Source organism: Lycium ferocissimum, chromosome 11, assembly GCF_029784015.1.
Source record: "Lycium ferocissimum isolate CSIRO_LF1 chromosome 11, AGI_CSIRO_Lferr_CH_V1, whole genome shotgun sequence".
In the NCBI taxonomy this organism is placed as follows: Eukaryota; Viridiplantae; Streptophyta; class Magnoliopsida; order Solanales; family Solanaceae; genus Lycium; species Lycium ferocissimum.
In genome coordinates, this window is record NC_081352.1 from 50,812,540 (window position 1) to 50,823,179 (window position 10,640).

The following is a 10,640-nucleotide window of genomic DNA, read 5'->3' on the forward strand; positions in this document are numbered from 1 at the left end:
ACAAGTACGGTCCATTATAAGTTAAATTAGTAATCACTAAAATGACAAAACATATAACGCGCTGCAAGTTAAAATACGAATAACGTCCAAAAAGATTATAAGTTCGTATATATATAAGTCAAATACAATAAAAGTAAACTCTGCTAATCATTAGTTCAATATCATTTTGCCCTAATATGTCTGACACATTCTATTTTAGAGTGTTAAAATGTTATATCACTAGTTAGTGCATTTAGAGGTTTATTAATAATAAAAATAAAATCCTCAATAGGGATAAGCAAGGGGCTAGACGTTATCTTACCAATCATATATGAGGTAACAAACCTCTACTCATTAATTAACATCATAGCACTTACAACGTCATATAGTAATATTATTTTAAATATTCATTTAACGATTTAAATATAGATATTAAATGCAGGCACTTTGTTTATCAAATTTGCTCTGTAACTATTACTCTTTGACTATGTTTTACTATTAGTAATAATCATGAATGTGTTTTACTATTAGTAATAATCATACTCTGTCGATGAAATAGAGTAAAACAATTCTACTTGATTCTCAAACTACCGTAAATTGTTTTGAAACTATATTTGATATGTATAACCGACAAATAAAGCCTGAAATAAGATATGCAATGGCATATTGTGCAAAAATATTCTGACTGTAAATACTAAGATCTCACCCCAAAAATATATAACCAAAAAAAAAAAAAAAATATGGGCGTCATGTTAGGTCCAAGGTTTCACCTATTAATTTTGATGATAACAAACCAACATAATTATTAATAAAAGATATTTACTTGTGGTAAATTTATTTTTGGTATAGGTTTATTTGATGAAGAAGGATTTGGTGAAGATCTAATCAATTATGGAAAAGAAGATATTACGAGATGGAATTGCGGAAGAAGATGTGGAAGAAAAATACTTACTCAAATCAGGGTGCAAGAATTATGAAAAGAATATTTACTACGATCCTATGGAAGAAAAATATTCTAAAAAAGGAAAAGATCGAGATCAATTTGTTACTTAAGGAAGGTCCACAATCTATGGAGTATCGAGATATGCCAAAAGTCTTAAGTACACAAAAGTGTTCATGTTCGGAGTGATCAAAGTCCAAATGCTAGAAGACGAATGTGATTACATTCAAATTAATATAAATCAAGATCCAAGGTGAAATGAAGAGGATCTTGAAATTCTCTTGGGTTGCTTAAATAAGATCTCGTATTTGTACAAGCTAGAAGAAGAGTTCAGAGAAATTAATGGGAAGAATGTTCATTATGTTGGAAAGAAGATATTTTATAAAAGGGAAGAGATATTATAAAGATATTCAAATTTGAATATATTTGCTACAAGTTTGGAAGGAAGGTGATGGATTTTACGCGGTATTACGGAAAGAATATTGTGAAGATTTGGTAAATGCTACAAGCTTTTTTATGAAAATAAATTATATTTCCAAGATATATGTATGGAAGGAAAGCACCCATGGAATCAATAATTAGGCAGAAGATTTATACAAGGTATGAAAATGAAAAAATGCCTAGTCTATTGGACTCTTACACAGCAACAAGGAAAGGAATATGTTTAACATATGAATTGAAGGAAGACCTCATAAATGCTTCACGATTCATACGTTATGGAAGGATCTGCCAAATATCATCAAAGACTGAAGGAGGTCCAAATGGGTTATTTAAGGAATTAATTTATTCCCTGCAAACACCAAGAAGATTCATTAGACCAATTAAGGAAAAGATTTCTACAATCTTCAAGGAGCATGTGCTGCCTCATACAGTTGTGAAAAGAATTTACATCAAGGAGTAACGAGAAGCTACAACGTGCACTAAAAGGAAAAGTTCAAGAAAATCTTCAAAGAGAATATTCAGTCACGGTCATGCGAAATTAACTATCCAAGATTAGAAGACTACTACTTTGGGAAGAGCAACGACTAGAAGGCCAAGTATAAAAGAGAAGACATCTGCAACAATTAGACTTACGCAGCCACTTATACTTTCGTCTCAACCTTCTCAAGTTCTTTGCTCTACTTTTCATAAGCATTGTAATCCTGAGTGACTTACTGTGTAAACAAAAAAGAGAGGAGAGATATAGTATAGTTGGTGAGGCTTTGTATTGAGAGGTTGTGTCATTGTTCGTTTCTTTGGTGAGCGAGTGAAAACCAAAGAGTCATTGTCGGTGAGCGAGTGAAAAACCAACTCTGTGCGTTGTTGGTGAGCGTGTCAAAACCAACCTTGTAAACATTGGTGGTGAACGAGGAAAACCACAAAGGCTGTACTCAACTCAAACTGCAAAGAGCTTAAAGAGATAACCTCCTTGCAACCCAAGGGGACTGGATTAGGATACCCCTTACTAATTATTGTGGTTTATACTTGTGTAAATCGAAGGACTAACAAATTGTGGTTTATACTTGCGAAGGACTAACAAATTTAAAGTGCGCCATCGCCGACCGACACCAAATAATAGTCGACTATAATTTTTAACAGGCTTACAATTCACCCCCGTACTTTCACGTCACTTGTCATGTGTCAACACTAAATTAAATATTTTTCTCAACTTTTTTATTCATAGTTCACAGTCACCACTCATCACTTGTTTGGGATGGACCATACCTTGCATGTTTTTTGTTTTATTATACCTTTATATTTTTGCTGAAGGATACAGTTTTTTTATACTTCTAATTAGTGAGATGTTATCTTTGAGAACAAAAATTATGAGACTGCAATTAAATTGGACTTAAGTTTAAAATAGAGAACTAGGTGTAATGTTGGTTCGACTATATCTGCAGGAATATTTTGTTCTACTTAGCTTATTATAGCTCAAAAAATCAGATAATAATACTCATTGTAGGTAAGGAAAAAGATTAAATAAAGAGAAAGAAAAAGATAATCAACGTATTAGTTTAATTTTCTAATGAATTTACTTAGACAAAGTATATTAATTTCCACAAAATGACATAATTTTAGAATTATTCTTAACGTACTCCTGAATAATAATTTTAATTTCTACAAAATGACATAATAATAATAATAATAATAATAATTATTAAAATATTAAATCTAGGAAACAAAAATGTCTGAAGCTAAAAAAAGAAAGAAATCATGCATTGGTTGATTGCTTAAAATCATATATACATGCAAATTAATAATAATAATAATAATAATAATAATAATAATAACAATATTAATAATACGTAATTATTAAAATATTAAATTTAGTAAAAAATGTGTGAAGCTAAAAAGGAAAGAAATCATGCATTGGTTGATTGTTTAAAATCATATATACATACAAATAAATGTCTCATCATTGTCATTCATTATACAGGGTATGTTGTTGTTGTTGTCGTCGTCGTCGTCATTCATTAGCTGGTAAGTACTTGGATGATTATTATTATTATCTCATGGATAATTGTTAATACTACTATTTAATTGTTTAGTACAAATTCGAACATTTTCTATTCAATTGCTCAACTGATAAATAAGATTCTCTACATTATTCGATAATTAAACTAACAATAAAATATACAAAAAAATAGTTGATCGAGTTTACTCAAAGGTCAGCACTTTTCATTGAAATTTATGTATTTTTTCAAATTTTATTTTGATGAACCACATGATATTAACCAACAACAACAACATACCTAGCCAGAATGCACCCACAAGTGGTTTGGGAGGGAGATATACGCAAATCTTACTGCTACCTTTATGGGATAGAGAGGTTGTTTCCAATAGATCCTAGGCTCAAAAGAAACGTAGTCAATGTAGGATTGCAAGAGAAATAAGATAGCAAATAACAAGATACAAAAAGTAAATATGCTTATCAGTATATCTTATAATGTTTGTGATCATTTACTAGGTCTTTTCCCTTTAAACAACTTTTTTTTTTTTTTTTTTTTTTTTGTGGGGAAGAGTTTGTGCAAAATGGAAACGAATAGGAATTAATAAGTTAATTTTTAGTACGATTGTCAGTGTTTTATAAGTGAAAGCAAAACTTTTATTTAAGAAACAGCTGAAAGATTATTTTCTCTAGATTTGAAAGTTCTCCACAAACAAACGCTAATTCACTAAATAATTTTGAACATAAATAAAATAACATATAAATTTCATATTTAAGCGATAGAACTAAAGTTTAATGGATATGTATGAAATGGGCCAAATATTTGATGGCTACTTTGGGGATGATTACAGACAAAATAACGTAATAATACCTATTTAAGACTCTATATTACAAAACATAAGGATACTTTTTCTTATTTACAAAACATACCAATAAAATTACAAAGTATATCAGATTTGGGCTTAATGGGATACCCACGATTTTAGGCTTTTTTTAAGGAAGAAAATCTGATTTTAAATGTGCACTTAATTCTAAGATAGTTACCATTTAACTTCTTCTTCTTTTTAAAAACATTTCTCTCTCTCTCTCTCTCTCTCTCTCCTCTCCCTCCCTCTATGATAGACACCATTTTCATACCTAAAATCCACTTCTCTCCTAGTATAAATTTTCAAACCAATATTACAAAGTATTTTTGATTACTAACTTGTGTAAGTATTTTTTATTACTAACTTGTGTATTAATTGTCTATAAAAATTGATTTGTATTGTTTTGAGATATATATGATCATTGTGTGTTTTGAAAATCTGTATAAATTATATAAACTGTAGTTTTAAAAAATGTTAAAAACTAATATATGTATGAAATATGTATGGAGTCTGCTATATGTCAACTTTTAGATATATGCGGCCTAATGCGTATGAAATGCAAACAAATTAGATATCAATTAGTCTTAAAAATGTTGAAAACGATATGTGTATGAAATGTGATGGAATTTGGTTTGTATCAATCGTAAAACTTATTATACATATATACTTTCTCATAATCTATACATACTTTGATTAGATTTTATACAATTTATATGTACTTTATCATATCACAATATACATACAACTTTTATACATATTTCATACGTTGAAATAATAACGAATTTATACATTTATACATATTGCATACAAAAATTAATATATATTTATTTTCTGGTGTATGAACTTTGTATGAAATCTGGTTTGTATCAATTACAAGTTTATTATACATATTTTTCTCAAAATTTATACATTGATTAGATTTTATACAATTTATATTTACTTTATAATAATCAAAATACACATAAAATTTTTATTTATATTTCATATATAAAAATTATAAGAATCTATACAGTTATACATATTGCATACGAAAATTATACATATATGTTTTTTGGTGTATGAACTTTATACATAAAAATTATCGATTATAATGGACTTTTTCAGTAAAAGTTAGAGAAAATTAGGTAACAATATCTCTTAATTTTGAATGGGGAGAGAAAAATGGATGAAATAAGGAAGCAAAAGTTGGAGAAAATCAGGAACTATATCTCTGAATTTTGAATGGAGAGAGAAAAGTGGATAAAATAAATAAAACGATTTCCTTACCTTATTTAATGTGTTTTATTTGCTTCTTTTTAATTTACCTAATTCGTATACATTTTGTAACAAGTCTATTAATATATTTTGTAAACTGAAAAATATCGTCATGTTCTGTAAATATACCCTCTTATCATGTACATATATGATTTTTGCCCTACAGAGTATGCTTGTTGGGTCGATATTGGGCTCAGAATGCAAGAGCTCTCCTGAATCATTTTTTTGCGCGTATTGTCCTTCTTTTGGGGTGGTCTGTAAATTTTGGCCCTCAAATTGCTGGTCTTTAAAAAAAAAATCGCAAGGCAAGTGTGTGTGTCATAATATATATATATATATATATGCGACATACTTTGCCTTAAGACATAACTAAAAGTCTACCCCATACGACATAACTTTTCCTTAAAGCATAGACTTTGCTTTATAAGGCAAACATTTAGTTATGCCTTAAGAAAAAATTTCGCCTTGTGGGGCAGACTTTTAGTTAAGGCATAACTAAAAGTTTGCCCCATAAGGCAAAACCTTTCCTTAATGCATAACTAAAAGTTTGCCTTATAAGGCAAAGTTCTACCCTCTTCGACAGACTTTTAGTTATGTCTTAAGGCAAAGTCTGCCGCGTAAGGCAGAACTTTTTGCAAAGCCTTGCCTTGCGATTTTTTTTTATTTTTATGACTAAGCCGGAGTTCGAACCCAGAACCTCGGGATATTTTAGACAAGGCCAAAAATTAAAGACCAGCAATTTGAGGGCCAAAAACTGAAGACCACCCCCCCAACAAAGGACAATCGTGCAAATTGTCCCCAACGAATTGGAATACCAGTCTATACTACTCTGTACTCCCTTGAAAAAAATAACAAACTGTATTCTTGCTTTGTTAAATCTTGAACAAAAAGTAGTTGGTTTGGTCGACTTAGTTTTCTTCTTTTGGTAAGAGCTTGTTGGCTGATGATTAAGTGATCTAAAATAATATATTTTAGTTAAGTGATTTAAGTTAAAAGAAACGGAAAACAAAATATCTAAGTTAAAGGGACATCTAATTTTAGTTAGTGAACTTTTTCCGTCAGCAGCAAAATTCAAATGTGAACTGTGGCTATATGAATTTAAGCAACCAAAAATCAATTACGTGTATGAAGCTTGTAATTTTGGAGCTTTTGGGCATCAGTGTAGCATATAAAGAAACTTTATCTTCATGCATAGTTGCTTAAAGAATATGGTTCTTTGAGTGCTTAGACCATAGCTGCATAGTTGCTCAAAGAATGATTTGCGGCTTTGGAAACTAGAACCAACTACCTTTAATTAGATAGGTAATTCACCACCTAACTCATCATACACATTGTAGAAAAATACTTAATTCGTTTTATTTAACCAAATGTCTTTATTTATTTATTTATTTCGAGCAATGAACTTCGCTGTATTTCAGAGTTCTTTCAATTTGATTTATGTTCTATACAGTGTCACGTTTCATTTTTACTGCTGGTTGACTGCGAGTGCATTATGGGGATATCTCGTAGATATTAAGGAAATAAAGAATTGCTGTAAATATCAAATCATTGGTGATGTTATTTTTGTTCCATTGCTGTTGCCATTTAATATTGTGATCAGAAGCATAAATACAAGATCATTCTTCTACTTTATGTACAAAAAGGTATCAGTATATAACTTGGTTGATGATAGTATACGCTATCACAAACTTGTTCATAAGTTCCTCCTCATAACCCTATCCAGAAAGAAATCTCTCTTTAATTTCAGTGTACACAAACTTTTCAAGTCTGAAAATGAAAGAGAAGAAATAAAGTAAATAAATTGCAATACAAATTCAAGAAACTAATGAGGGTCAAAATCTATATGCTACCTTCAATCTACAAATCCAAAGAGAATAATAATGAAAAGAAAGATTGCTCTTGTGACTCGGGATAAATTAACCTTTATCGGTGGAGGAAAGGAATCGCGATGGTTCCCTATATTGCATCCAGGAAAAAAGCAAGTTCAATCAGACGACAAATTGTTACATGATCCAAGGAAATCATTTAATTTTTTATGCTCAACTACTTGATAGCTTGATCTTGAATTTGTATTATTCTTCATGAACACTTCATTGGTTGTAACACCCTACCTTGCATAAATGCATGTCTGTTGGTGAAACGTTCTCCAATTAGTTCTTTCAAAGAAATCAGAAAAAAAAAATTATAGCTTGTTTATGCATCAACTTCGTTATCGACTTAATTAAATTGCTTAGAGTTCAGTTTCATGACTTAGATACACTGCTTTATATTCCGTTGTCACTCTATGTTGAAGCAATTAACATAGCAATTCCGATGCAAACGATACATTTCAGCTGTGGTACAAATTATTAGTAGAAGTTTTAAGAGTACACATTGATGATAAATTGATAATTATGACTTCGAACTTCTATTTATTATAAATAAACACAAGACAGGTAGTTACAGAAGTTTGAGAGAATGATCAACTATGGAAAATCCTATCAAATATCCCCTAGACCAACAAGTCAAGGTGGACCTTAGCAGGTGCGGTGCTAGCATGCTAAGTACGAGTTCGGTAGAATCCACTAAGATTCAAACACTATATATTTGTCAAAAAAAATCTATTGATTATGTATATATAATAAATTCAGAACCCATAATCGTCAAATTCTGAATCTGCCTCTCGCTCTTACTCAAGAAAAAATATCACTATGAGGCTGCGATTTTCTCAAAATGAATCAACCTATTATCAGCCAATCTAGTTTTGTATGCTGATTTTTTGTATTCACACCACGTAAACTCTTTGTACAAGCTGTCTTTTCCTTCCATTAGTGATGGCAACGGTGCTATCTTTTCAGTCAATGGTGGTCCTCCAAAATATATCATTGATAATCTTGATTTCACACTGTTTGTCAATACCCTATGCTTCAGACTCTTAAACCTCCCATTAGTCATCACCTGCACGCAAATTCAAGATTTTTAGTTTATGGGCTCTGAACAACAGTTCATTCTGTTTATTAGGTTCTGAAGAGATTATTTATTCATATCAAATGAAACTTCTAGCACAAATACAAGGTTTGAACATAGTTGTTGAGTTCTATTGAGCCCGTAACTATAAAGCTTCCATTGTTCCACAAGACAAATAGTACAAAAATGATGAGTGTTGTTGTGTACCTGCAATGAGTCACCAACATTGATGAAAAATGAAGTCGGATCAGGTGGGACAGAAATCCAGTGGTCATTTTTGAGTAAAATTTGGAGGCCTGAAGTGTTGTTGGATCTCAATACTGATATGATTTGCGGGTCGGTATGCTCTCCAAATCCAATCATATTTTTACCACTGAATTCTTCAATCTCAGGACATGGTGGATATTGATTTAGCCTGAAAACAGAATCACTCTTTTCATCCATTAAAAGCTTACTGAAAACATTCTTAGGATGAATCTTTAATCCCTCTGCCAACATTTCAAGAATCTCACACGACATTTTCTTTACTGCTGACACATAATCATTTACTGCAGAGCTGCAATAAAAAAAAATAAAGAAATGATAAATGTGTATATCAGTTATATATCATATGTTTCTATTTTAATATCTTACCGAATTGTTTCTGGATTTACACCTGATATAGAAGCGAATTTGTGGTAACTGAATTCAGAGTTAGTTGAAAGGAGAATGTATTCGACCCAACCAATATCACCATTTTGTCCAACCTGTTTGTTAGCATAGCCAAAAGGGTCAGCAGGACCTGCTTTTAGTTTCTCAGAGAGGGGAGATGAGAAAAATTTAATGGCTTCAGATTCGAGTTTACTTATGAACTCCATTGGGACATCATGGTTTATGACTTTGAAGAACCCGAATTCTTCGCAGGCCTTAACAATGAGGTTCCTAGAGTCAGGTTTAGAGAGGTCTATTACAGGAACATCATTGAAGAATGAGGTGGCTTTGCAAGAGTTCTTGACTATTGGGAAATGCTCAATGGCAGGTTTTGTTAAGACCATCATAGTAATTACTACTTGGCAATATGAAATGTGCAAGGATACAAGAATAGTAATATGTTGACAAGGAAATGAAAAGATCGAAACTTGGGGTGCTATTATCAATCACTAATAAGTATTTGCTAGTGTTTCTTGTTTCTATTAAACTGCATGATCTTAGCTGTGTAGTAGTGAACACTTGGAAGCAACCCCTGCTTTGCTATTTATAGGACTTTCCGAGTCCATAACCGCACCCCAAAATACTTTCGGGTCCCAAAATCTATATATATATATATATATATATATATATATATATATATATATATATATAATAAAGCTAGGCATAGAAGAGGTGATGTAACGCCTCTTTATGACCAAAGATTAGTATTTATCTTTTTTGTCAATTTTTTGTCCTTTTACCTCATTTTTCTGATGAAAAAATAAAAATTAACTAAGAATGATTTTTATGACAAACCTTTGCAATAAAATCCCAATTAACAGTTTCACCTGAATCAACCCACGTAGCAGCTACATAACATAACTGTCTTAATGAAAATTCAAGAGTCACTCATTTCTGGTTTAACTTTTTGCTTCTGTTTACCTTTCATTTTCATTCATTGTACGTATAATTAAAAGCCACATATTAAAGTCCCATAAAATAGAAATTAAAGTTGTCCGTTTGCTTTCCCATTGTTGCCGTTTGCAGTGGAGTGTGTGTATTTGTAATTGTCATTTGCTTTCTCTAAGAATTTCCAATGGCAGCCATTTATTATTAATAAGCACCACAATCATAATATTAATGTTGCAAACCTCTTTCATTACTATAAATATTAAATATTAGGATGAAAATTGATCCAACAAGCAGCATGCGTGTGAAACAAAAAGGTTCTATAAAATTTTGAAAACAAGACAAGATTAAGATATGATTCAAAAGAAGCTCCAGAAGAATATCCATACAGAGAATTACAAGCTATAGTCGTCCAACAAATAGGTATTTACGTATCTTTTCAATCTGCTCTTTCCTTTCAATTTTAATTGGTTGTTGAAAAAGTTGCTGAATTTTTTTGAAATAAAATGCAAATGTCTTACGGTTTGTGAATTAATCTTATCCTTTGTAATATACAGTTATTGTGCTTGATTTCTAAGAAAAAAACTTATTTGCTTTTGGATTTTACACTACTAATTCATTTGGCAAAAGGGACTTGTGAAAAGAGTGG

General features: G+C 30.9%; 1 protein-coding gene across 1 annotated transcript; it reads right to left on the reverse strand.

Moving 5' to 3' along the window:
• Positions 1-7,858: 7,858 nt before the first annotated feature.
• LOC132036698 (gibberellin 2-beta-dioxygenase 1-like) lies at positions 7,859-9,598 on the reverse strand. Its single transcript, XM_059427078.1, has 3 exons — positions 9,047-9,598; positions 8,621-8,969; positions 7,859-8,404 (listed from the first exon to the last, which is right to left on the reverse strand). Exons 1-3 carry the CDS (start codon positions 9,448-9,450, stop codon positions 8,156-8,158), a joined length of 1,002 nt encoding a protein of 333 aa, XP_059283061.1. The 5' UTR covers positions 9,451-9,598; the 3' UTR covers positions 7,859-8,155.
• Between the last annotated feature and the right edge of the window lie 1,042 nt (positions 9,599-10,640).

What these genes read in the sequence shown, in the direction of transcription:
- LOC132036698 (XM_059427078.1), bottom strand. Translation starts at nt 9,450, where the DNA reads ATGATGGTCTTAACAAAACCTGCCATTGAGCATTTCCCAATAGTCAAG. An exon ending in GTAAATCCAGAAACAATTCG is followed by an intron (nt 8,970 to 9,046) that starts GTAAGATATTAA and finishes TTTTTATTGCAG; the next exon opens with CTCTGCAGTAAATGATTATG. An exon ending in ATGTTGGTGACTCATTGCAG is followed by an intron (nt 8,405 to 8,620) that starts GTACACAACAAC and finishes ATTTGCGTGCAG; the next exon opens with GTGATGACTAATGGGAGGTT.